We start from the raw sequence: 27,755 nt of genomic DNA on the forward strand, positions 1-27,755 counted from the left end.
ACCACCCACTTAATGCCACGTCTTGAGCTCTTTCTACTAGGAGCTCGCAGTCCAGTTAAGGAAGACCAGGAATCAGGGACAGCATAGGGGGCACCAGACTATTGTGGGAACACAGAGGCAAGTAAGTCACCCAAGCCAGCCTGGGAAAGCAAGAGGAAGTCTGAGGAAGAGATTTCTGAGCTGAGGCCTAAAGGGTGACCAGGAATCACTGCTCCAGACAGGAGAGAAGGATGTTCCAGGTAGAGACAACAGCGTGTGGGAAGGCCTGGAGACAAGAGGAAGTTGGGAAAGGTCCAGATTTCAAAGCCTGTCTCACCTAGCCCCATAAATCTCTCTGGCACAATTTGCCACCCTTCCCTGTCACCCACCTTCCCCACCTGCCCAGCATGGGTGGTATGTGTGCTGGAGACCCTGGGGTTCATATTTAGGAAGGTGTTTATTGGACTCCCTACCAGGCCTCCTTTAAAATAACCAGGTGGGAGAAACTTTTACAATTCCCAGGGCACTTTTGTTTTGCTTTTCCCTCATAATCCTGACGACCCATTTTTCAATAGAGGAAAACTGTGGCTCAGAAAGGTTAAGTCATTCACTCAAGACCAACCACACAGCCAGTGAGCCGGGAGGTGATGCAAATGCCGGTCTGACTCCCGGCCCGTTGTCCTTGACTTGTCCTTGACTTGTCCTTGACGCTGCATAGGGCGGCCAGTGCCTACAGGGGCTTTCGGTCAGTGCCCTGTGCGAGGGGCACTTCTTACAGGTTCCCTGCATGCTGCACTTACACAAAAGCATTGAGAAAGCTGAAGTCTGCGGGCTGAGCTCAGCGGACCCGCTTCCTCAGGGCTGGGGTCATATCAAGTCCGGTCGCTTCAAGAGCCCCATCTCCCCGGGGGCGAGGACCCCAAGTCCTTAGACCTGAGTTCTGAGTCTAGTCCTATCACTCTTAACTCCAGTACCTCCCAACTACGTGATATTGGATAAGTAACTTAGATCTCATCTGTAAAATGGATCCTGCGGGATTGTTGTAGGGATTAAACGAGAACAGCATGTGTGCACGGGGGTAGCGCTACGATCACGGGGAAGGCAGGAAAGAGGACGCGCCGCCTCTGCCTTACACCTCGCGAGGAACGAGCAGCACCCACCGAAGACCCGCCTTACGGCCCTGCGCTGCGCGGATGCGCTCCGCAAATACCCGGTGGGCCCTCTCTCGGGCTCTGCGGCTGCGCAGTCGTCCGGCTTTGCGGCCGCACTGCTTAACGGCAGCGGTGTCCGTCCCCCCGGCCGGCGTTGCCGGGGTAACGGCGAGCGCGTTGGGCAGAGGAAGGTAAGGCTCCGGGGTTCGGGAGCAGGTCGCGTCCCGGGGAGCTGAGCGCGGTGCCGCAGCACAAGGGGGTGGGGGTGGGGGTCTCCGCCGCGGGAGGAGACATCGCCTTTTTCGAAAGCCCTCTGGGGCGAGAACGGAAACGGCCCACAGACGTTCCCCGGGTCTCAGAGTCGCACCAGACTGGGCCGGGACGCGGGGCCTGGCTTCCTTGTTCCACCGGAATTAGCCCCTTTCCCCTTCTCCGTGTACCCGTAGTCCTCTTTTTTATGTTCTTTCTGGAAACATTAACGCCACGTGCAGTGCTGGGGACAGAGGACGTCAAGGTGCACCTGACACCGGCTCTGCCCGAGTGGAGCTTTAGCCGCTAGTAGGATTGCTGGGGGAGCCACTCTAGGGAACCAGCAAAGGGATGCGTAATGACAAGGAGTTGTGGGTTTGTTGGGCCCTTAACACTTCTTGATCGTTAGTTGCAGCTACAGCTTCCGTCGGGCTAGCACTTCGCATGGTAGGCCCAGTACTAGGCTCCTTCGCACAATTACCCATCTAATCCTCACAACAGCTTGCAAAGGTTTGTCGTTTGTTTACATGTCTAGTCTCGGGTTCTAACCTGAAAGCTCCCCAGAGGCAGGACTGCTTGCCTTCTCCCTTTAATCCTTGCCTCCCCCGGCCCAGGACGTACGCGTTCGGAGCTTCAGCGGTTTTTTAATTGGGAGAATGTGAGTTGTGCTGAGTGGGGGGTTTTAACCAGGCTGGTTTGGCAAGGTGGGCCCACAGGGTTGGAAAGTTAAATGAAGCTACCTCCCCCTTTCTGTTTTACTTTGTTTTGTTTGGAATAAACATTTACGGAACACCTAAAAGGTGTTAGCTTATCCACTCAAGGGAAGAATTAGGAACAAGTCCTGATTTTGATAGAAAAGTAAATGTACTTAACATTATTGGTGCGTCGAGTTGGTATGCCCAGATTTAGAAAAGGAAAAGTAACAGCTGCTTCCTTACATGTGCGTAGCAGTCAACCCCTGAGTCTCTTTCCTCACCTGTAGGGCGGAGTTGGCTGTTGGCACTGAGTTTGAATAGGCCATCCTATCACCAGTAGTTGACAACTTTGGCTACATATTGAAATCACCTGGGTCCCACCCCAGGCTTTCTGATGTAATTATAGGTAAGGCCTGGGCATTGGAAGTTTCAGAATTTCCCCAGGTGATTCTAAGGGCATCCAAGCCTTGAGAGCCACTGTTATATATGACCCCAGTTTAATTTTCTTAATCTTTTCTTTTAAACTTTTTTTTTTTTCCCCTCTGCCCTGCCGAGTAGCTTGTGGGATCATAGTTCCCCAACCAGGGTTGAACCCGGCCCCTCAGCAGTGAACGCATGGAGTCCTAACCACAGGACTGCCAGGGAATTCCCTCTTAATCTTTTCAGTTGTCATTCCCAGCTTGAGAAGCTGCACAGGCATCAAGCCTTCACATCCCGAACCCCCTGACCAATGGCCCAGTCCTTCCTATACATCTGTGTGTGCTTCAGACAGGGGTCCTCTTTGAAGCCAGTCTTCTCACCGTGCCCCGTCTCCCTGCCTTACTGGCCTCTCATCTTCCCAGCTGTGGCCCTTGGCCAAGTGACCTGCCCTCTCTAAGCCTCCATTTACTCATCTGTGAAATGCGGGTACTGGTCCCCACGTGTGTAGCGTTGGCACAGTCGGTGCGTGGCATGTTGTACCTCCAAGTGATGGTGAGCTGTTGTAATTGCACTCACATCCCACATCTCCCGTCATGCTGGTCTCCTGTCTTGGCACTGAAGAAACATTTCTGAAATGCCTATTGCAGACACGGAGACTAACAAACTCAATCTTTCCTCCCCTGCTTTGCCTTCCCAGTTCCGCACAAGGCAACTCTTCTACGAAACTATGGCACGAGAGATCTTCTGGTTTGTCCTATTGAATTTTTTCAGCTTTATTGAGAGATGATGCATATACCATAAAATTAACCCTTGTGAAATGTACAATTCAGTGCTTTTAATACGTTCAGAGCTATGCAGCCAACACCATCAGTGCAATCTAATTGTAAAGCTTTTTCATCCCTCAGAATAAACCCCATACCTATGGGCAGTCATTCCCCATAGCTCCCTTCCCCCAGCACCTGGCAGCCACTAATCTACTTGGTGTTGCCCTTTGGATTTGCGGACGTTTCATGTTAATGGTCTTATACAATGTGTGGTCTTTTGTGACTGGCTTCTTTCACTCCACATAATGCTCTCAAGGTTCACACACGGTGTAGCCTGTATCAGTACATCATTCGTCTGTTAATTGCTGATAGTATTCCATTATATGGATATAACCCATTTTGTTGATCCATTCATCTGTTGATGGACCTCTCGGTTGTTTCTACTTTTTGACTATTATGAACAATACTGCTGTAAACATTCATGTACTTATTTATTTATTTATTTTTGGCTGCATTGGGTCTCCGTTGCCGCGCGTGGGCTTCTCTAGTTTTGGCGAGCGGGGTCTACTCTTCGTTGCGATGCACAGGCTTCTCATTGCGGTGGCTTCTCTTGTTGTGGAGCACGGGCTCTAGGTTCAGGACTTCAGTCGTTGTGGCTCCTGGGCTCTGGAGCACAGGCTCAGTAGTTGTGGCACACGGACTTCGTTGCTCCGCGGCATGTGAGATCCTTCTGGACCAGGGCTCAAACCCGTGTCCCCTGCCTTGGCAGGTAGATTCTTAACCACTGCACCACCAGGGAGGTCCTGTGTACAAATTTTTGTACAAATGTGTTTTCAGTTTTCTTTTATCTACCCAGGAGTGGAATTGCTGGGTCATGTGGTTACTTAGTGTTTAACATTTGAGTGGCTTCCAGACTGTTTTCTAGTTCTGTTCAATTTGAAGAGGAAGAAACTGGGTTCAGGGAGCTTTACCTGGGGTGTTGAAAGTTACATGATCGTAATGGCAGCTTTGCATATATGGGAGGCCTGCTAAGAGCCAGATTCTTGATGTGCTTCCTGTCTCATGTGCAGAGGTGGCACTAAACCTGGGATTTTGAGGTTTTGTGAAAAACTGGGAATCTTTTGTGGCAGGAACCTTCTGTCCTGCAAACTTGGGTAGGAGTACAGAGTTCTTGCCATCAAGTGTCATAGCTCATTTTTGCCTTTTTTTTTTTTTTTTGAGAGTGTAATAGCAATCTGAAAGGGAAAATCCTAAACAAACCAGGCAAACAGAACTATTTCACTTGTCTGAGAGAATTTAATTGGAAGTTTTTGAAGTTAGCCATTAAAATTTTCTCTTTCTTAAAAATCTCAAATGTAATATATACAAATCAAATACTAACCAGAGGTTAAGTTATAAAAGTGCAATGATCATAAAAGTTCGAATTATTCCTGGAAATCCCTAGAAGGTGCCTCACTAGAGACCCACATCCTGCCTCAAAAAAGCCAATACAACATCATTTTAATTTTTAGAAAAAATTGCCGTTTCTTCAATTGAATGCTAAATGCAGTACAATTGACCCTTGAACAACGCGGGGAGTCAGGGTTCTGACCTTCTCTGCAGTCAGAAATCTGAGTGTCATTTATAGTCGGCCCTCTGTATCGCTGGTTCCTTCACATCCGAGGTTCTGCATCTGCGCCAACTGTGGATGGTGTAGTACTGTGACATCTACTCTTGAAAAAAATCTGTGTGTAAGTGTACCCATGCAGTTAAATCCCATGTTGTTCAGGGGTCAACTGGAGTTGCTTGGGTTGAGTGATAAATTGGCAAGTGAAAATCTACTTAAAATGCCCTTGGGAGGAAATCTTAATTGCCCATTAACATGTGGTGTACATAGTACTGTTATGAACGCTATATAGCGATATATGTGTGTGTGTGTGTGTGTGTATATACATATACACACACACACATAGATGTGTGTAAAATGCATACAGTTGTGCTCATTATTTAATTCCATTGAAGGACTCTTATTTAGAAATTAAATTAGTTTAGCATTTTGCTGCTTGGAATACTTTGGCAATTCTATGGCGGTTCCAACTTGCTGATTCTTACTTTTTATTGTTACTTTTGTAATTGATTTATCAATGTCTCTAACTTCCTTGGTCTTTGTTTTTCTTTGTCCTCGTTTAATTCCTCAACATCTTTGGGAGGGTGGATAAAGGAATCATTACACATTGGACAAGGCTTTTGATTTCTTTTTAATGGGCGTAAACCCTTAAAGCCACTCAGCTTTGGCCGCCTTCGTTGGCTGTTTCAGGCTTGATTACGTCCTTTGCCCAACAGCATGCTGGTATTGAGTGCAGGAGGCACCTAAATAATCAGTCGTACGTGTTCCCCTGTGAGGGTTTGGAGCCATGGAGGCTAAACACGTGTGTGATACAGCCCCACTGTATCTTCAAGCACCAGATGTGCTGTCCGTCTAAGTCGGGTCCAGAGCCGGGACTGAGGGTGCAGCAGATTCAGGTCCCCTGTCTCATTCCAGGGCACCTGCCCAATGAGTGGAGCACCTGGCCCAGTCCCCTGCACTGTCTCTGTTTCCCCCTTGCATGTGGTTGAGTTTTCCTGAGTTAAATGCATCTGCTGTGGCGCTCTGTCTTTATCGTACAGTGCACTCAACTTCACTTCCTTCCCCCAGCCATTATGGAATTGCAGCCTGTGTGTGTTTTGTCCTTGTTTTGTCTCCTCGGGTTGAGGGTAAGGCCTGGAAGGGAGAGGTACTGGCTTCGCCTTCCTTTCCTCCCTCATAGTGCTGGGCGCATGGTAACTCCATAATTCTCCATAATTCTCTATAATTCTCTGTAACCCTTCAGCCCCTAACCTGGGGAAACAGTGAGCCTTCAGACAAGAGGAGGCCTGCCTGTGCTCACAGCGGAACCCAGAGGGAATAGCGTGGCCTTTGGCGTTCAGCAGACCCGGGGTCATCCAGGGCCACCACCCTCCAGGCCTCTGACAACATCTGTCCAACCTGGCTCTGTTTCCTCATCTGTCACACGGTGTTCTTAGGGCTAATAGTACCATAATAGTAATCATAGTGGACGTGCAGAGCACTCAGTGCCGCGTGCCGGGGCTGTCCTAAGCTCCTATGGTCTAAACTATAAGACGGAGTCTGTATGTATCCTTATTTTGCAGATGGGGAAACCAAAGCACAGAGGGATCAAGTAACTTTTGCCCCACGTCACACAGCTGGGCGGTGGTGAAGCCGATTCCCATCCCTGCCCTCTGGCTTGACACTTCCTGCTCTTAGCCACTCACGTTTGGCACTGAGGAATAGACCCTTAAATGATGACTGCTGCTGCTGTTGTTACTATTATTAATTTACCCGAAAAACTGGGAGATGATTGACCACATGTTTGGAACGTATTTTAAGGTCCTTTTTTGGAAAAGGAGGTGCTCACTAGATTTACTTCTTTGAGAACAGGGTCCTTTCGGTTTTCTCTTTATATCCCTAGCACCTCTGTTGATGGGGAGCCTCTGGTGGGTGCTCGGTAAATGTCTGTTGGCCGCTTGAGAGGCTGGGAGGAATCCTCATGGGCAGAAATCCTCTTGTGCTCGCTGTCAGGAGACCTACAAGTGGCACTGTGACCATGGACGTGTCACTAGGCCTCAGTCTCGTCAGCTGGAATGAGAAGTGGTACCACGGCATTGTCGTGGGAAGTAATCGAGATGCCCTAGGTGGGTAGGCTTCGTGCTGCACAAACAAAATCTTCTCATTACTGTCTCTTTTTGTTCACTGCTTTGTAGATATTTTTCCCACAGACCACAAGGTTTTCTGAGCCTGGATATAAATGTACTCACGTGTTTCGTCGGTACAGTTACTGACTGACTGGTTTCTTTCTCCCTATTACAGTCTTTAAAGAACAGTTACCTTGGAAAATGGCAGAGGCAGTGTTCCGTCCCCCAAAGAGGAAAAGAAGAGTGTATGAGAGCTATGAGTCTCCACTGCCGATCCCTTTCGGTCAGGACTGTGGTCCTAAGAAGGACTTTAGAATATTCCGGGCCGAGATGATAAACAACAATGTGATTGTGAGGAACGCAGAAGATATGGAACAGCTGTATGGGAAGGTATGTGCGGGCTGCCTCAGCCCTGCTGCTTCCTAACAGCCCGGAGCCAGCCATTCTCTCCCCATCCACCCCCAGAAACAGACCATGAATGACCCATACGCTTTCCTTGCCGTTTAGTCCAACGTAGGAACAGAATCAGGTGCCCCGAAGCCATAAGCCCAGAGGACAGCTCCCAGCCACAAACCCACATTTCGTCAGTGAAGCTGGGTCAGTGCATTGACCTTTCTTGTTTTTTGATTATAAAAGCAACACATGTTCATTGTAAAAAAAAATTCAGGCAATTTACAGCAGTGTAATGGGTAAAAAGTAAAGATTTCCCTCCTCTCACTGCCGCTCCATCCCCAGAGGTAACGCAGGATGCAGATTGTTCTGGCGCAGGACAGACCAGATGGGGCTTCAGCAGGGCCTTTGCTCGCTCTCCTGGTTGAGGACCTCTTCTTACGTGAGGACGAGTTCCAGTTTTGGCTTTTTTCCATCAGCCATAGGTTTGGGATGAGATTGGAAGCTTGCTTATTTTTTCCCCCATAGCCAATTCAACACTGGAGGCAATTTTTTTTTTTTTTTTTGCGGTACGCGGGCCTCTCACTGTTGTGGCCTCTCCCGTTGCGGAGCACAGGCTCCGGACGCGCAGGCTCAGCGGCCATGGCTCACGGGCCCAGCCGCTCCGCGGCATGTGGGATCTTCCCGGACCGGGGCACGAACCCGTGTCCCCTGCATTGGCAGGCGGACTCTCAACCACTGCGCCACCAGGGAAGCCCCAATACTGGAGGCATTTTTAAAGCAGCTTTATTGCGCTATAATTTACAGCCATAAAATTCACCCATTGTAAGTGCCCGATGCAATGACTGTAATGAATTCATAGAGCTGTGCCCCCACCATGACAGTCCACTTGTAGAGCGTTCCCCGTGGCCCCAGAGGGCCCCTGATGCTCACTGCACTTAATCCCTGTCCCCACGCCCAGCCCAGGCACTGCTGATCCACTTCCTGTTTCTGTAATGTGCCTTCTCTAGACATTTTATATAAAATACATGTTGTAGTCACCTTCCCAAAGTGGGATACAGTGGGTGGCACTGACCCCAGTGAGACAGGGGTCTAGGCCAAAGACAACTTCCTCCCCATTCGCGATATGCAGCGTTAAGCAGAGGCTTTGTGAAGCGTCATACACATGATTTATTCTGATTGTCAGTCTGGGCGGAGGGTATAGGGTGTTCATTTTATTATTCTTTCAGTTTTCTATGGGTTTAAATATTTTCTAATTTTAAGAAATGGGGGATGGGGAAATCAGTGTTTTTGGAGTCAGCAGGAGGGAGAAGAATAGTACTTCAGTTCTGCCAACAGGAGAATCCGAGAAGCTTTTTGTTCCTCGTGGACTTGGCTCCCGCTTTTAGGCCACTGTTCCTGATCCACGTGTGCAGAGGAGATCCTGCCTCCGCCTGCCCTTCACCTTCAGCTTACCAGACCTGGACTGAGACCACTGCTCACGAGACAAGCGAGGTGCCCTGGCAACTTCCCAGCTCCCTTCAAACGATCGGAGAGAGAAGACGCTAAGATGTTCACTAGTAATCATGAATTATCTATGATCAGAGGGAAGATGTCAAGCTGTGAAAAATGCAATGACTGTCTTGTTAACTCAAGTAGTTATTCTCCCTCAGCTAAAAAATTGATAACTAAACCTGAACTATTTTTTCTCTTCCCGGAAGGGTTATTTTGGAAAAGGTATCCTGTCCAGAAGCCGTCCAAACTTCACAATTTCAGATCCTAAGCTGGTTGCTAAATGGAAAGGTAAACTTGTGCAACATTCAGTTCTTTTGGCCAATTATCTTTTTCTTCATTTTTAGCTCTAACACCAGATTATACAGTAAAATTCTAGAGGAGAAGTAACATGCCATTGGCAGTTTTACTGGTAAAAATAGCAACTAGAATAATTCTAATCGAGGTGAAAGTGTTCTTATGATTGGTGAAGATGTGTTTCGTCTAATTTCTGGAATTATCAAAAGTGTTACTTAGGCTTTTCTGTTGTTAAGCATTGCTCAGCAGAGTCCTGTGTGTGTGGAAGGCACTAGTAATTAAGTGCCTCCTCACCTGTGTGCAAGGTGGGTTTCATATTTTATTTCTAGAATTGGAATTTACAACAATAACCATGACATCGATGTATTTGTGAAAACATACTAATGTATATGGTTCCCATTTGCTGTTCCTCTTCAATTTATAAAGCTTTCATCTGGGTGTATTTTTCTAAGGGAATCTCATGGTAATTGCATAACCAACACCAGCAGGTTAAAACAGAGTTAGAAAGGATTTTTAAAAACATTTTATTGCAAGACAAAATACAAATTAAAACTGCACTGAGATACCATTTCAGCAATCAGAGTGACAGAAATCAGAAAGTTTGACAATGTGCCCCATGGGTGAGCCCCTGAGAAGCACTCTCACGCGTTGCTGGTGGGCGTGCAGGTGGTATGGCCATTACGAAGGGGACTTGACTGTCTCAAAAAACCATATATACATTTGCTCCCCCCCCATCCTCCTCTCCCCCTAACCCCTGGTAACCTTAATATGCTTTCTGTGTCTTTGATTTTGCCCATTCTAAATATCTCATATAAGTGGAAACCTTTTGTGTCCTTCACCTAGGATAATTTTTTCAAGGTCTATCCATGCTGTCTATCCATATGTTTTCATTTCTCTTCTGTGTATACCTAGGAGTAGACTTGCTGGATCATATGATAATTCTATTTTAATTTTTTGAGGAACCACGAACTGTTTTCCATAACACCTGCATCATTTCACATTCCCACCAGCAATGCGTAAGGTTTTCCAATTTTTCCACATCCTCACCAACTTGTTCTTTTCTGTTTTTGTTTTTGATGATAGCCATTTTAATGAGTGTGTAGTGGTAAAAGTTTTTCATTTTAATGAAGTCTAATTTATCGTTTTAATTTTTTTTTTCTTTTCATGTGCTTTTGGTGTCGTACTAGGGAACAGTTACCAAATCCAAGCTTGTGTAGATTTTCCCTGTGTTTTCTTCTAAGAGGTTAATAGTTTCAGCTCTTAAGTTTAGGTCTTTGATCTATTTTGATTTAATTTTTCTATGATGTAAGGTATGGGTCCAGCTTCATTGTTTTGCCTGTGGATATCCAGTTGCCCAGTATATGCATTTACTTTTTGTTTTTTTGTTTTGTTTTTTGTTTTTTTGCGGTATGCGGGCCTCTCACTGTTGTGGCCCCTCCTGTTGTGGAGCACAGGCTCCGGAGGCGCAGGCTCAGCGGCCATGGCTCACGGGCCTAGCCGCTCCGCGGCATGTGGGATCTTCCCAGACCGGGGCACGAACCCGTGTCCCCTGCATCAGCAAGTGGACTCTCAACCACTGCACCACCAGGGAAGCCCCTATGCATTTACTTTTAACACAGCAATTCCACTTCTGGGAATTTATCTTAAAGATACACTGGCAAAAATATGAAAAGAAAGAGCCCAAGGCTATTCATTGCAACACTGTTTCTAATGTTAAAAGACTGGAAACAACCAAAATGTCCATGGAGGGTGGGGATCCCAGCTGAATGAACTATAGGACATTCATATAATGACATGCTGTGGAGCTGAGGTAGGAATGGGACATCACTGGGATATATTTCTAAGCAAAGAAAGCAAGGTAAAGGAAAGTATGCTATGGCTTATCTAGAGGGAGGGGAATATAAATATATTTTTGGAATGTAAGGAAGGATAAATCATAGTTTTTTTAATGCCTATGGACGAGGGATGGAACAGGATGGAGAGAGAGGTGAGACTATAGGTTTGACCTTGGAACCTTGTAAATGTATTACATGACAACAAGGTGGTGTAGCCACAGAGGAAGCTCTTTTGAGTGACTTTAAAACATGGTAATTTGACTGTTCAGTCCTAATGGGATAGACTTTGTAGCTCCTGCCACAGTGATGTTTAACAGACCACCCCCAAATTCAGTGCCTCTCAACAGCAACCAGGTTGCTCATTTGAGTTGCCGGGTTTGCTGGGTGGGTCCACTGACCTTGGCTGGATGTGCTCATCCATCTGGTTAGTTAGGGATCCACTGGCTGCACTATTAGAAGTCCAGTGATGGACGTAGCTGGACTCACTGGTGTCTGCTTGTCTGTTGGATGGCGGTCAGCTGGTCTAGGATGGCCTCAAGTGGGATGAGGCGGGGAGGGTACTGGGTATGTCGTCCTCCACAGGCCAGCCCGGGCATGTTCTCATGGTGATCGTGGATGTACCGAACCGTTTAGAGATGAAGTGATATGAGGGATCTGTTTCAAAATAATCTGGGGGCCAGGGGAATGGGCAGAAGAACAGGTAGAGCACCACTGGCCATGAGTTAATTTCAAGCTGAGTGATGGGAACATGGGAATTCATTACACTGTTCTCTCTACTTTTGTATGTTTTCAATTTTTTCATAGAGTTTTTAAAAGGGAGAAAAAAAATAGAGCACGTAGCATAATGACCCTGCCTGTCCCCATCACCCAGCTTCAGCAGTTACTAATATTTGGCCCCCCAAAAATAGAAAGTCTTCAAATAGTGTAATGGTCTTAACAGTTGAGAATCTTTTCCTGATCTATGTAGCAACTAAGTTTTAAGTAGGGTAGAAATTTGAAGGAAATGAATTTAGGCCAAGGAAAAAGAGATTAAGGTTGTGGGCTGCCCTCAGGAAGTAGATCTCAAATGTCCATTTCCACATTTTGGCTTCAACCTCATCTTCTACCCTCTCTCCACACACCCTCTTCTACTCGTTGGTACCACGGCCACCTTGGGCTGCTGGCCGATGTGTGAAACTGCCGTGCGTTTGCCATCCCCAGCCTTTGTGCATCGTGTCCTCTGCCTTTTTCCCCTGGTCCGCCTGGCGAACTCTTACTCATTCTTCAGAGCCCCACTCGATTACTCCTTCTCCTTTGTGTTTTTTCCTAACCCTTCCAGGTAAAGTAAGCCAGTCCCTTTACAATATGTACTGTCCTTGCTCAAGAAGGGTTAGAATCAGCTTGGGTTAGAGTCAGTCATGTCTGGTCTGTCTCCCCAACTAGCGTGTGAGTATCTCAACGAAAGGGGATTTGCTTTATTACTTCTGTATATCTCGTGCTTGGCACATGGAAGGCTGTCAGTAAAACTAGCTAAATTGTAGCTTGTTGTTAAATTACCAGAGGAGGGAGGTCTCCTTAGGTCAAATTACTCAGGAGATAGGAGTCTGTGAACTCACCTCCCTAGGATTCTAAAGCCGAACGTCATCAATTCCAGGCCTTTAGGGCACCAGAGAGGAAGCCGAGTATGGAAAAGGAAAGATGAGCTGCCCAAAGGCAGGGTGAGGGAGGACCAAGACAGAAACCCACTCCGTTAGTGACCTGGTCAACATTTTAAGTGGAAAGACTTTTCCAGCCAGATGCCCAGAGCTGGAACTAGAGCCTGGAACTCCCAAACCCACATCCAGAGCTAACACCGCCATGAGATCTACTCCAGCATCCCTTTGCTTAGGCGCATGTGAGCACCTGTCACAGAAGGTGCTTGATGGCACACGGAGAACGGAGGTAAAGTGTGTAACTTTAGGGCTTCGGTACTCTCGCCTAGAAGTTGAGGGCCCGAGCATTCGGAGGTGGCAGAGTTTCCCCTTCCATGGTGCCGCTGCTTAGCTGGAGTGTTGAGAAGGATTCCGAGGCCACATCTGAGCCCAGCAAGGGCCCTGATGGGTCAGCAGCGCCCGCCAGGGCGCGCGTGCAGGGAGTGATGGCGCATAAAGCATCTGTCTGGCTGCTTGGACAGGATTCGTTCGACCTTCTAGATGTGAGATGTTGTGAATCTTGAAATTCTTTGTCGTTTCTGGGTTGTCAGTGTTTTCCCCCTTAAGGAAAATTTGTCTCAACTAATAGTACTTCTTTGTTGTTGCAGATGTGAAGACAGACATGCCTGTAATCACGTCAAAAAAGTAAGTCTTGGTGGACTTTGACCTTGGGCGAAATTATGGTTTAAATCAGATCTGTTTTCAGGTAGCCTTTTCTGATGTGGTTGTGCACACCTCTTTTGTGTGTGTGTGGTAGTAGTAGTAGGTGTGTCCTTGACAATTATGTCTGAATTTAATGTGGATCAAATCATATTTGAATTGTACTAAGTAAGTTTATTTTAAAAAGTAATCGTAAGCCAAAACCTTTGCCAGTTCAATTCCTTCCAAAATATGAACACTAATCCTGTAACGTATATTGTCTGTAAGCACTAAGGTACTTAGGTTTGGAGCTGGCCTCCTGCGCTGTGTGGGCGTCAACAGCCCTGTCCTCTTTCATCGCTCCACGCTTGCGGCGTTAGAGAAAGCCGCTTTCCCAGAGGCTCTCACACAGACCACCCACACAGCCACGATCCTTCCTTCCTCTGGGCTTTTGTTTATGCTGTTCGCGTTTCCCAGAACACTTCTCCCTAACCTGCCAGGCACGCGTGCTGCTGGCTATCCCTGCACGTCCAGCCTACGTGCCAGTTTCCTGGAGCGTCTCCGCGCCGCCCTTTCCTCCGCTGCCGCCGCACAATCTGCCTTGGCGCCTGTTGCTGTGCCGTACATCACACACTGGACTTAGACTGTCAGTTGTCAGAGGGCGGGGACCATGCCCGGTTCCCCTCTGCAGCGCCGCACCCAGCGCGCCCTTGGTAGGATTTTGTTGAGTAAATGTTCCTCATTCTAAACGCTGGTCGTCCCTGTGGGACAGCTCAAGTTGCAACTCTTCCATGAAGCCTTCTGAAACCGCTCAAGCCTATAGTGGTTCTTCATCTTGCTTCTGACATGTACTGGCAGAATCTGACAGCTCCTTTTCATGCTCTGAAACCCCACGGCCAGGGAGTGCCCAAGAGGCAATGGCACCTGGAAGATCTCAGGGGCTGCTCTGGCCATAGCCGCAGGCTGGGGGACGGCATAGGGCCTGAGAGGACCTGGCCGAGCCCCCGTTCCACTGGGGGCTGCAGTGTAGACAGGCTGCTGCAGCCAACACTAGGATGCAGAAGCAGCAGAAGCCCATCCCTCAGAACCGCATCCCGATCGGGCTGGCAGGACAGATGACACGGCAGCAAGCCTGTTTGAATATGTGAGGTTCTGGGGGGTGGGGGACTGCTGCCACCCCCCCATCTGAAGGCTAACCCTCGGTAAGCTCTGTAGAATGTGCAACATTCCAGGAATTCTATTGAGCCTTGCGTCAGTTTCCTAGGGCTGCTGTAACAAAGTACCACAGACTTGGTGATTTGTTGGGTTTTCTTTTTTTTTTTTTTGGCTGCGTCAGGTCTTAGTTGCGGCAGGCAGGATCTTTGGTTGCAGTGCGTGGGCTTCTCTCTAGTTGTGGCACGTGGGCTCCAGAGCGCGTGGGCTCTGTAGTTGCGGCACTGGCTCAGTAGTTGCAGCGTGCAGTTTCAGTTGCCCCACAGTACGTGGGATCTTAGTTCCCTGACCAGGGATCGAGCAGGCATCCCCTGCATTGCCAGATGGATTCTTAACCACTGGACCGCTAGGGAGGTCCCAAACTTGGCAATTTAAGAGGACAGAAATTTATTCTCATGGTCTGGAGGCCAGAGGTCCCAAATCAAGGTGTCAGCGGGGCTGTGCTCCCTCAGGAGGCTCTAGGGGAGGGTCCTTCCTGCCTCGTCTTAGCCTCTCGTGGTGGCCAGCAGTCCTTGGCCCTCCTTGGCTTGTAGACACATCACTCCAGTCTTTTCCTCCATCGTCGCATGGTGGTCCGCCTTGTGTGTCTCTGTGTCTGTGTCCAAATTTCCCTTTTTTTGTAAGGACACCAGTTAGTTTGCCCTCATCTTAACTTCATTACATCTGAGAAGACCTGTTGCCAGATAAGGTCCCATTTGCAGGTGCCAAGAGGTCGGACTTCAGCACATCTGACAGTTCTGTCAGGAAAGTATGCCCTCCCCAGCAGCTCCCCCCCATCAATACTCGATTCATCATCAGTTCATAAAACTTGCAGTCACAATCTAAATTTTGTTAAATATTAGAAAAATGGGCTCTTTTTCATACCTTGAGGTTAATTTTCCCACTTAAGTACTTGTTATAATTGTTTATTTCCTCAGAACTTTGGATCCCTCTTTCCAGTGGATTCACTCTAATTGGCCTTTTTCCAACAGTAGTCGTCCTTGGGTGATGAGAACCTTCCGTGTGATCTTTTCTGGACGTGAGCATCCAGACCCTCAGGTGATGCACCTGCGGGCTGAAGATTGCAGGGTTGTGTCCTGGAAGGACCAGCCCTGAGGATGGTAGTGGCCCCCTCCTGACCTGTGGTCCTCTCTCCAGCCAGCACTTACTGCGGGTGCCCACGTGTAGGGCACTGGGTAGGTGCTGGACATACAAGAGGAGGAAAGGTCTCTGTCCTCTTCTCGGGGGTTTAGAGTCCAGTGGGAGGGGAAGAGGAGTAGACAAATGAGCTCTTCTGTGACGCATATTATGATGAGGTATCGCCATCAGCAGCCGCGTTGTCATAGCCAGTCGGTACTGATTCTCCAACAGTGCCGTTACTGGTCCACGTGTTTTACCCGTATCCTCTCAGCTCGTCTTCTGGAGAAACCTTTGAGGTAGGTGTAGTTGTTTCCATCACGTGCATAGGGAGCCTACAGAGAGCTGCCCAAGAGCTCGTGAGCTCGAACCAGGAAGCACGACTCCGGAGCCTGGGCGGTAATCGCATAGTTGTATGTGCCGGCATTTCTGGGGTGTATTCCATGTAATAGGCACTGTGTCCATAACAGCTTTGTGGCTTAGCTTTTCATGTCCTCACGTCACCCCTAGGTGGTCAGTTCTGTAATCATCTGTCTTGGACAGCAGAGGAAAGAGCACCGGAGGAGGTTAATTAACTTGCTCAAGGTCAGTACTTGGACCTAAGCAGCCTGCCTCAAAACCGTTTTGCCATGAACTTCCAGGAATAGTTAGGCCTCGGTCAGTAAGAGGTGAAGAAGGATGTTCACTGCAAATGGAAGAGGTGTGCTTGAGGGCAGAGGCACCTGAGAAGCTGAGCCGTATTCACACCGCCCCGCTCGGTGCTCTTGGGGCCCCGGCACGGCTCTGCACCACCAGGTGCTTTGCTGCTTCTCATCGCACCTGCCACCTCCTCCCGCTCTCCCCTCATGTTTTCCAGTTTTTACTTTTTACTCTTCTCTTCCTGCTGCTTCTCCAGCAGTGTTCAGGGTTAATCACAGCAGGACTGTCTAAGGCATTGCCAGCCAATGAGAGGACGCCTTCTGCTCTGTGCCCCATTGCCGTGTGTCGATCACAGGCTGAGTCAGAGGCTTTCTTCCACAGGCTTTAGCAGCCGCTGTTGCATTCAGCTTCCATAAACAAACATCTGAGGTCATCAGAGGCAGGAAAGCGGTGTGATCCCGGCATTTGGCAGAAGAGCAGAAGGTGTCAGATGCTGAGTGGCTCAGCTCAGAGTCACAGAAGAGCCAGCTCCGGAACCCAGATCTGGTACAGTGCTCAACCCGCACGGCTGCCCCTGCTCCCAGAGAGCGATTCATTAAGGTGTACGTTTCCATCCATTAAAATGTCATTTGTATTTTTAAATGTAATAAGTATTGAGTCGAAATGATTTTATTTTTCAAGTCTCCCCGAAAAATCCCACAGTCATAAAGTAACAAATATTTATTGAACACTTACTGTGTGCTGAGCACTTCACATGTCTCATCTCCTTTCATCCTTGCACCCCCCCTGAGGCAGGTCCAGTTATCCCCGAGCTTTGGAGGGGAGGGCACGTAGCTGGTACGAGAACCTCATGCTCACAGTGAGGACTTGAGCTCACATCTGCCTTGACCACTCTGGTGCTGAGAAGCTGAGCAGGGACCTGTGTGCGTGTGCACTCCCTCTCTCTCTCAGTTCCACGTCTCCTGCTCAAAGTGGGAGCTGTTGAACCTTTAATGCTGTGGTTCTTTCACATATTTTAAATCAGGGAATCTGATGAAAGTTGTGGATCCCTTCCCTAGGAAAATACACATGACACGAAAATTTGTGTTCAGACACAGGAGATTCGTAGACCCGTGAAGCCTTTAGCCAATGTTACAGGTGACGTGAAGAGCATATATCTTTTTAGATCCCTCATATGAAAGTCCTTCTAACTGCACATGAGAGAGGCTGTACCTTTCATGCAGGAGAGGAGACACCCTGCTGCTCTCTGGGCAGCTACATTTTATGCTGATTATGAAAAGGAGCACATGACGTGATCCTTATGAGGTAATGGTACTATTATTTCCATGTTAGGGGTGGGGAAACGGGCACAGAGCAGTTAATTCATTGGCTTTGTCACCCAGTTACGAGGGATAGAGTAAGGGCTGAACACAAAACGTGCAGGACCAGAGTCCACGTGTGTAATCGCTGCCCCGTCCTGCCTTGTAGGTGTAGAGCAGCCTTGCCAGGTCTTAATCTTTACATCTAAGATACAGTCCCCTGTATACAGGGCTGCATGCTTATCCCCCCGTGTAGGATAAGCAGGGTGTGGACAGCTTGGAGATTGTTCTGATGAATCAGGGTTAATCAACCACAGGTCTCTTTTTTAAAAACAGCAGAATGGGACTTCCCTGGTGGCACAGCGGTTAAGAATCCGCCTGCCAAGGCAGGGGACACGGGTTCAAGCCCTGGTCTGGGAAGATCCCGCATGCCGCAGAGCAACTAAGGCCATGCGCCGCAACTACTGAGCCTGTGCTCTATAGCCCACGAGCTACAACTACTGAAGCCCGTGTGCCACATCTACTGAAGCCCACGCACCTAGAGCCCGTGCTTGGCAACGAGAGGCCACCACAATGAGGAGCCCACGCACTACAATGAAGAGCAGCCCCCGCTCACTGCAACTAGAGAAAGCCCGCGTGCAGCAACGAGGATCCAATGTAGCCAAAAATAAATAAAATAAATAAATTTATTTAAAAAAACCCAGAAGCCAGCTTCCTTGCTTCACTGTGTGTAATTATCAGTTTATAGACTATGACGTATCCCATCATCCGTACACAGGCAGGAAACTCAAGGTAGAGAGAAAAGTGACATCTCTTCCCACAGCCACATGTCGTCTTCGATGCTTTGCAGACTGATTGCTGTAGGTGGAGGCGAACAGTGCTTGAGTTTTGCAATGTCTTTCGCCTCTGCGGATCAGATTCCACACACGTGTGGCATCTTATGTCACATGACGCAGCCCAGCAGCCTTGTCAGGTGTTGACGCTGCTGCAGTAGGCAGAATCCTTTTGTCTTGCCTGTAACTTTTTGTAACTTGGGAAGTGTTCAGGGCTTGCCTTCGAGTTTCAGAAACTAAGCATGTATTTTCTCATTAAAATATACTTTGAAAATTATGGAAAAAAGGGCCATTTTTTATTAAGATGCTTGGGTGTATGTAACTGTAATCATTTCTTTCCATACACGGTGGAGACATTAGTAAGTACTGTACTGTGAAAAATGTTTATTAAAATTCTCATTTTGCTTTCCAATACTAAACAAAGACTTTTTGCTATGACTGAGATACATACCTGAAAACATGATAACCAAAACTGAAAATAATGCAAAACAAACCCTGACAAAGGATGGCCATTTTCTCTTTAAATTTACCTAAATCATTTGGTCCACCAGTTTTAAATTATATAAATTTTCATACTTTGTTAAACTGGGGTCATTTTTTTTCAAATTAAGCAAATTAGATGAAGCTGTGTAATAAAAACAAAAAGTAATAGGGCTTCCCTGGTGGCGCAGTGGTTAAGAATCCACCTGCCGGGCTTCCCTGGTGGCGCAGTGGTTGAGAATCTGCCTGCTAGTGCAGGGGACACGGGTTCGAGCCCTGGTCTGGGAGGATCTCACGTGCAGCAGAGCAACTAGGCCCGTGAGCCACAACTACTGAGCCTGCGCGTCGAGCCTGTGCTCTGCAACAAGAGAGGCCGCGATATTGAGAGGCCCGTGCACCGCGATGAAGAGTGGCCCCTGCTTGCCGCAAGTAGAGAAAGCCCTGGCACAGAAACAAAGACTCAAGACAGCAAAAATAAATAAGTTAAAAAAGAAAAAATCCACCTGCCAATGCAGGGGACACGGGTTCGATCCCTGATCCAGGAAGATCCCACATGCCACAGAACAACTAAGCCCGTGCGCCACAACTACTAAGCCCGCACACCTAGAGCCTGCGAGCCACAACTACTGAGCCTGCATGCCTAGCGCCTGTGCTCCGCAGCAAGAGAAGCCACCGCAACGAGAAGCCTGCGCACCACAATGAATAGTAGCCCCTTCTCGCCACAACTAGAGAAAGCCCGCATGCGGCAACAAAGACCCAACACAGCCAAAGATAAATAAAATAAAAAATTTCTTTTAAAAAGTAGTAGATAATTATTGCAGAGCAGTTAGAAAATGCAAAAAAGTATAAAGAAAACAACCTACAGCCCATCGTTGAGAAGAACTATAGACATTTTGGCATACTGCCTTCCCATCTTTATCACACATTCTGCTGTCTTGTAAATATTGAAATTTAAGTGTTGTTACTAACAGAATTTCTACTTTGCAGGTATCAGCGTAGCATGGAATGGGCCACAAACCTCATGCGAAGACAAGGCCAGGATGAGAGCACAGTGCGTAGACTCCTTGAGGATTACACAAAGCCCCTTCAGCATCTTCGTCTGCAAAGGAATGAAGAGGTCCAGTTGTGTAATGAGCTGAACTCTGAAATGGTTTCCAAAACGGAAGGCACAGCAGATAGAGAGAAACTTTCTGCCATGAATGGGGTTGCAGGAAAGTCACACGATCTGGAGGATCCCAGCAAGCGATCAGACTGCCTGCATGACTCCAGGCCTGACCCGATACCTACCCACGGCTCGGGTGAACATGTGGCGGAGGTCACCGCTCCTCTGCCCCATGTGCACTGGGGCAAACAGGATGTTCTCCTCCCGCCCTCTGGTGCTCAGCCTGGGGACAGCAGCCAACGAGCGGGTCTGGTCCTGGCCAGAGAGAGAGGGCCTGAGCATCACTGCGTGCTGGTGGAGGAAGTCGTGTGTGACGTGAGTGAGAGGGAAGACGCCTCAGGTGGGAACGTAAGTAGAAGGAGAGAGATCACCTCCTCCAGAGCCATCTGTGTCTGACCCAGAGGAGATGCTGGCCAACAGGGACGTCCCTTACTCGGAGCTGGTAGCAGGCCCGTGTTCAGCACCCGGGACGTGTGAGAGCTGGTGCAGGACACACACTGCAGACCCTCCAAGGGCACCAGCCAGCCCTGGGTCCCAGCCCTGAGGGCTCAGTAGTCGTGAGGGCTGTTTCAACTGAAACTTCAAAGTCTGTGAATAGCTTAACTTTAAAAAATATATGAATATATATATATAATATTTAAATAACATATCTGTAATACATAACATATAAAGTAACGCAGGTCCAGTAACATTCTCTCCCTTGCCAGGGAGAAGAAGAAATGCAACGGTGGTTATGCAGTCTTGAGTGTAGCGGTGGGCAGGGGCTCAGGTGGGGAGGGCAGGGGCTCAGGTGGGGAGGGCAGCCCTCACAGGAGGAGGCTGGGGCACAGAACTAGATCCATTTCATTCAGGGACCTACAAGATAGTTGCCCCAGCAACATCTGTAGCAGCTAAAAGTGAGAAACAGTCTAATAGTTAAATAGCATGAGAAACACCCATTTGAAGAAATATCTCGCCTTTAGAGTGGAGTTTATGAAATCTCATTAAGAACGTGGCATATGCTTGGGAGGTGCAGTTGGGTGAAAAAATACAGCACATAAAACTGACCAACAAAATGATCACAACTGCAGGAAAAGTTCATGGGCGATAAAAGAAAGGAACTAAGTCAAAATGTTAATACAGTTGACCCTTGAACAACATGGGTTTGAATGTGGGTCCCCTTACGAAAGGATTTTTTTCCGTAGTAAATACCGTACTGCTGCACGACCTGCGGTTAGTTGAATCTGCAGATAGGAAAGAACGCAGACGTGGAGGGCCAGGGCCGGCTGTGAGTTACACGCAGACCTTCGACTGCCCGGAGTCAGCACCTCAGCCCCCTTGTTGTTCAAGGGTCAGCTGTAGTAGAAAAACGAAAACTTCTTTTTCTACATAAATAATAAAGTATTTTTCTACATAAATAAATTATTTTTTAACCGGATTAATCCAACAAATGTGAATCGGGGAAATTTAGAAGAAAACGTTCGTTTTAAAATGCGCCCTCCTCCAGGTAACATGTAGTGCTTCCATTTGTTCTGTATATATTTTATTTTTCTCTTCAGATGTCGCCAAAAAAGAGACTGATATGCAGAAGAAATCCATTTAGGATCTTTGAGTACTTGCAGCTCAGCCTGGAAGAGGTATGTTCCCAGCATGTCGTCTTCTCAGCTGTCGGTCTCTGGGCCCGGGCAATGCCACGTAGATGAGTCCACCTCAAAATGCAGTTCCGCGTGCAGTCCAGTACTGAGGTCGCCGCAGGCAGAGTCCACATGCAGTGAAATGCCTGCATTTCACTCCTCGGCCTTCATTTCATCGATTCTAAGATGTCCGTTTAGGGCGGGCCTGCCCCGTATCATCCCACAGAGGTTTCAAGGGGGTTGTCTGAGCACTTCTTTTCACATCAAGGTTTCAGATTGTCCAGATACTGTGTTACTAAGTTTTAGCAGCTTCTAAAAAACATACAGGTTTATTGAGACACCGAGCACATACCGTACCATTCATTCATTTAAAGTGTGTAGTGGGTTTTAGCATATTCATGGAGTTTCACCAGCTTTTCACAGGCTTCGATGCAGGCCCCGAGTCATGTAGCGACTGCTAATTACGTAAATGGATTCTAGGTATTTCCTTCTGCAGAATTACTAACACGTGTTCCCTTTACTGCGTTCTCAAAAGTTGCTGCAAGTGGCTTTCTGAACCTGCCTTATATTTTCCGTCTGATTTGGGGCTCCTCTGTCCTGTGTTCACGCGGCCATCAGTCCCCCCTTTTTTGCTTATGTCTGTACTGTACCCGATTTTGACGACAGCGCCCCTTCCTCCTTCTCCTGTCCTTGGCTGTGCCCTTCTGCAGGGGTGCTCCTGCCTGTCCGGAGGCTCCTGCAGCAGCTAGCTCAGTGCTTGGCGTATCTGTTGGTCTCAGGCAGTGCTTGTTGAAAGCGTCCACGCTGGTCATTTCATAGATGTGTTCACAGAGAAGTGACTGTGTCTCCGTATTCTCTTCACCTGCTAGGCCGTGCTGCCTTCCTTGCAGTGAGGCCAGCGGTACAAAGAACGGGCTCTCAGAGCAGGAAAGGATGTTGGGATTTATTTACTTCATCTCCTCAGTTTACAAATGAGACAGCTTAGTCTGCTGTGGAACACAGTAGCCACTAGCCGCATGTGACTGTTGAAACTAATTAAAATTGTGCAGAATTAAAAATCCTTTTCTCGGTTGTGCCAGCCACGTTTCAGACGCTCAGCAGGCCCCGTGGCTACTCTGTTGGACAGCGCTGGGGACACCATCCTCTAGGTCCTTGACTTCTCTGAGCCTCAGATTTCTGCTCTGTAAGATGAGGGTGATGTAACACCTTGTTCATAATACGTTCTGGAATTAAGTAGTGCACGTGACGGTTTCAGCACCGTGCCTGGTGTATCGTAGATGCTCAGTAAGCATTGTGCCTGCTGTTTCTGTCATTACCATCGTTATTAAGTCACTTGTGAAAGCTACTTAGTGGCTGCTTGGAACTCTTCCTTTTGCAATCAGTGTTTAGCAAAAAGATTACCAGGGACTTGCTATGTGCCGGGCACTGGGCGGAGTACTAACGGTACAGAGAGAAGCAGAATGTGGCTCTGGTCCTAAGAGAGCCACAAATTGCAGTTCAGTGTGACGGACACCGTGTGGTGTGTGGGCTGTGACTGCTCCTCTTGTACCCCACGTCTGACATCTGTGAGGCGCTTGATAATTATTTGTTAAGTGGATGTGTACAAGGTGGGATGGGCACAGAAACTGGTGGGCTCCAAAGGGATGCGAGCCACCTGGAAAGACTTTACAGGGTTGGTGGTACCTGCAGGTGTTACAGGGTAAATAGGGGATTGCCACGTGGACACGGGACGGCAGGCCCTTGCATGCAGCATGGTCCCAGAAGCGGCCGCCCAGGAGGGGAGATCACGGAGGGCGCGTCTATGAGTAGGGGTCTGACCTGGTCCTGGTGGCACCGGGGCACTGCAGGCGGCTGTGCAGGGGAGTGGCAGGGACCGGAGCTGGCATCCGGGTGAGGGCATGCTGGAGGGCTGAGCCGTCAGGAGGCAGCCAGCCTCTCAGCTGTAGGGGCAGCAGCAGCGGGCGGAGGGAGAGGATTCGGTGTCAGAAGCTGGGGGCCGAGCCTCACTGCTCCAGGCGGGGACCAGCTGATGCTTTTCACTGACTGTGTTGCTCCCTCCTCCCACACACCCGCTGAAGAAATGCCACAGTAATGGAAGGCAGGAGGCGAGGTGGTGCTTGTTCTTGGAGGCCGCTCGGTTCCTGAGAACATTCCAGAGACGTGTTGCAGAAGTTTCCAGGGAGCGTGCAGTTAGGCCTGGCTCCGCTTCCCAGCTCTGTTTTGGCAGGTTTCCTTGGATGAATCACCCGTGTTTGGTGGTACCACCCGTACAGTGTAACATGTTTCCATAAATGGCCCTCAGGAACACGGGCAGCCCTGCTGTGGTGATTCAAAGCGGTTCTTAGGTTTTGAGAATGGTAACAGCGAGCTGACTGAGGGATCTGTCTCTGAGAGCTGTTTTTCATTTCAACGCTTCAGGCCCTGACCGGATTTAGTGACAAGACATTAAACCATCATGAAGCTCATCCGTCCATCTTATTAGTACTATCACAGTAAAAACTTACTCATGAGATTTCGAGGGTCTAGTCTCCAGCCTCCACAGACCTCCCCGGTCTGCTGATGACTTAATTCTAAATAAAGCCAACTCCGTTGGATTAAGATTCTCCCCATGTATAATAAGTGCCTAAGAGCAGCTTGCAGAGGTTCATAAAAGCTATTTTAGGCCAATTATAAACGAGGCTTTGGTTTCATCAGTTCTTAGGGAAATGTGTGTTTGCTAATAATGGAAAGTTTCTGAAGAACTTAGATTCTTATGGATACCAGGAGGTCATCTCTTCCTAGGCAAGGACTGGATTGAACCTTTCCCAGCTACAGTGTCTTCTTAGAAAGGCAGGGAAACGAAATGAATTGAGCAGTTAGGTGCTTTGCATGCTTTGGGGCGGGGGGCGGGGGGCGCTGTGCCTTGCGGTCTGTGAGATCTTAGTTCCCCGACCAGGGATTGAACTTGGGCCACGGCAGTGAAAGCACCTCCTAACCACTGGACCACCAGGGAACTCCCAGCATGGTCTTTGTAAGTCTTCAGGAAATCTAACCTCATTAAGTCTTTAAGAAGGCTTGATCATCCCCATTTTCTAGATGAAGTGGGAGGGTTTAAGTGATACTTCCAAGCTAACGAGATTTCAGCCCAGGTCTGCTTATCTCAGAGGATCTTCCTGTTCTACCACTGTGAACCCAGAAGGGAAAGTTGAGGGAAAACGAAAGGAAAAGAAGGACTTGGCTTTTTGAGGAACCACCTTTTCTTTTCTGTTGCACCTTTTTGCCACCATCTGTGTCCATCTGAAAAAGCAGTGCGTTGCGTTAATAAGTAGTGGGCCACAGGAGAGCAAGCAGCAGGCTGTCACCAGGAGCTAAAGGAGAAGCAGGACAGTGTCCACCCCGAGGAAACGGAGCTGGGAGACCTGCCCTGGGTAGCCTGGCCACGTGCTCCAGACCATGGGCGGGATCCACACCTGCTTCTTTATTCTTTCAGCACAAGCATTGAGCCCCTTCTAGGTCAAGGGCACGGCAGGCAGAGTTTCTGTCTCACAGAGTTTACATTCTAGCTGGAGAGACACACTTAAGAAAGATACTTTCAGGCGAACGTAAATGCTCTGAGGAAGTCGATCGGAACGGGGTCACACAAACTGGGTGGTCAGGGAGGAGCTCTCTGAGGAGGGACCTTTGACTCCGGGTGTGGGAGCAGCAGTTACAAAGGCGAAGGCAGGAGTGAGCTCAGTGTGTCCGGGGACGGAAGTGAAGCGACCATGTAGGGAGAGCGCTGGGCGAGTGCCACGAGACGCCTGGGAGCCAGGGGCCTTCACGTGCTGAGAAGGTAGCTCGGGCTGCCCTAGGGGACGGGCTGCGGGGACGGGCTGCGGGGCCGGAGCACAGAGGCCTTCGCAGAAGTCCAGGCGCGAGGTGGCGGCGGCCAGGATCAGGGCGCTGGACCCAGAGAAGCGGGCCTGGCAGGTAACCACCTGCATCTTCAGAGAAGCTCTCGATTTGGATCTGGGTAGAACTAAAGTAGTTCTCAGGGACTTCCCTGGTGGCGCAGTGGTTAAGAATCCACCTGCCAGTGCAGGGGACGCGGGTTCGAGCCCTGGTCTGGGAAGATCCCGTATGCCGTGGAGCAACTAAGCCTGTGCACCACAACTACTGAGCCTGCTCTCTAGAGCCCCCGAGCCACAACTACTAAGCCCACGTACCACAACTACTGAGCCCGCGTGCCACAACTGCTGAAGCCCATGCGCCTAGAGCCTGTGCTCCGCAAGAGAAGCCACCGCAATGAGAAACCCGCGCACCGCAAGGAAGAGTAGCCCCTGCTCGCCACAACTAGAGAAAAGCCCACGTGCGGCAACGAAGACCAAACACAGCCAAAAATCAATCAATCAATAAAATTTAATAAATAAATAAAGTAGTCCTCAAACCACATGTACTCTTAACAATTATTGAAGGACCCCAAGGAGTATTTTTACGTGGGTTATATGTCAGTGTTTACCAAATTATACATTAAAATGAAAACTTAAATATGTGTTTATTAACTCATTTTAAATTAATGATAATAAACCCACTATACATTAACATAAATAATATTTTTATTTAAAATAACTATTCTTTCAAAACAAAACAAATCCAGTGAAAAGAGTGGCATTGTTTTTCATTTTGGCAAAGACTTTAAGGTCTGGCTTAAGAGAAGTCCCCTGGATTCTCACATCTGCTGCTGCGCTCAGTCTGTTGTGGTGTCACGTGTCTTGGAGCCTCTGGGAAGAATGAGTATGAACAAGGCCAATAATGCCTTGATCACACAAAATGGTTTTGACTTTGAGAGCTCCTGCAAGGGTCATGGGGACCCCAGGATCCCCAGACTGACCACACTTAAAGGACCACTGCTGTAAAGAGAAGTGTCATCAGGTGGCCAGGAGAGGATGACGGTGGGGTGGATTGGGGCAATTCCTGAGGGTCAGGACGGTGTTTCCTTAGCAGGACCTTGTCACTGCTTGAAAGCCCTGCACCTTCACAGCCTGTGTACACTTGAGTCCTGAGCCCTGGGCGGGGAGGAAAAAAGCCATCAGCACCACTGTGGTGGAGCAGAAGCCTGAGGGCTCAGGGCAGGGACCACCTTCCTGCTGCCACCTGCACCAGAGGCCCCTCCAGGATACCTGAAATCTCATCTTCCATCCTCATGTTAAAAAAGAAAGTAGTTGGGCTTCCCTGGTGGCGCAGTGGTTGAGAGTCCGCCTGCCGATGCAGAGGATGCGGGTTCGTGCCCCAGTCCGGGAAGATCCCACGTGCCGCGGAACGGCTGGGCCCGTGAGCCATGGCCACTGAGCCTGCGCGTCCGGAACCTGTGCTCCACAACGGGAGAGGCCACAACAGTGAGAGGCCCGTGTACCGCAAAAAAAAAAAGAAAGTAGCATTTAGAGCCACCATTTCTTCGTCACTGACTACTACAGACCAGCCTCACCTGAGCTGTTCAGACATCAGCACAGATCCTAATCCCCTTGTACAGGCAGAGCCAACACCGGGGCCTGTTTGCTGTTGTCAGTGCTTGGCATTGTCTTGTTTTTGTCAGAAAGTTATTTTTATTTCCACGTCAGTGTGATCTTACTCAACTGGGCCCGACCTTGTCTGCCGTTCCTCTTGCCTCCCCACGTGAGTGAAACATGGTGCCTTTTAATGAGGTTAATGGAAGATGGGGTTTACTCGATCGGAAATCACTTTACAGCAAGAGTGACCAAGAAACTCATTTGGTTTACACAAACCAAGTCTGCGTTGCCCACTTTCCACAATTTTCTACTTATTTTTTTCTATAAATTCTTTTCTCACTTTAGTAAGGTCATTTGACAGAGGAAAATCCAATGAGCACAGGTTTCTATTGTTGTTGCTATTTACATCGTTTTTCAGTTTAGCCGTGTGTTTTTATAAAGAAAAAATACATGGAAAATTTCATAGAAATGTGTTGTACTGATTCTAAACCATTTTATGACATTCATATTTTAATCCTTGAAATTTGAATGAACCATTTATGTTTAAAAATATGTGACCATTTGGATGGTGATAAGGACATTAATTTGTATTTAACGCAAAGAGAAATCAGTCTGTAAAATAATTTCTCAACATGGCACAGTTTCT

The 27,755-nt window shown here is 48.4% G+C and overlaps 1 protein-coding gene across 13 annotated transcripts in view; it reads left to right on the forward strand.

Annotated features, from left to right (window-relative positions):
- LOC101327326 (peroxisome proliferator-activated receptor gamma) overlaps positions 1-27,755 on the forward strand; it is a 222,901-nt gene that overhangs the window by 168,800 nt on the left and 26,346 nt on the right. For 9 of the 13 annotated variants that reach the window (XM_073787718.1, XM_073787717.1, XM_019944609.3 and 6 more), the window contains 5 exons: positions 7,145-7,359; positions 9,060-9,141; positions 13,261-13,297; positions 19,857-20,379; positions 21,570-21,647. In XM_073787718.1, coding sequence (XP_073643819.1) covers positions 7,145-7,359; positions 9,060-9,141; positions 13,261-13,297; positions 19,857-20,379; positions 21,570-21,647 — 935 coding nt within the window. Of the gene's footprint in view, positions 1-1,191; positions 1,322-5,353; positions 6,970-7,144; positions 7,360-9,059; positions 9,142-13,260; positions 13,298-16,639; positions 16,861-19,856; positions 20,380-21,569; positions 21,648-27,755 lie in introns of those variants that run through there. The other 4 variants (XM_019944612.3, XM_019944610.3, XM_073787719.1 and 1 more) reach the window with 4 other exon arrangements.

Source organism: Tursiops truncatus, chromosome 10 (assembly GCF_011762595.2).
Source record: "Tursiops truncatus isolate mTurTru1 chromosome 10, mTurTru1.mat.Y, whole genome shotgun sequence".
Lineage (NCBI taxonomy): Eukaryota > Metazoa > Chordata > Mammalia > Artiodactyla > Delphinidae > Tursiops > Tursiops truncatus.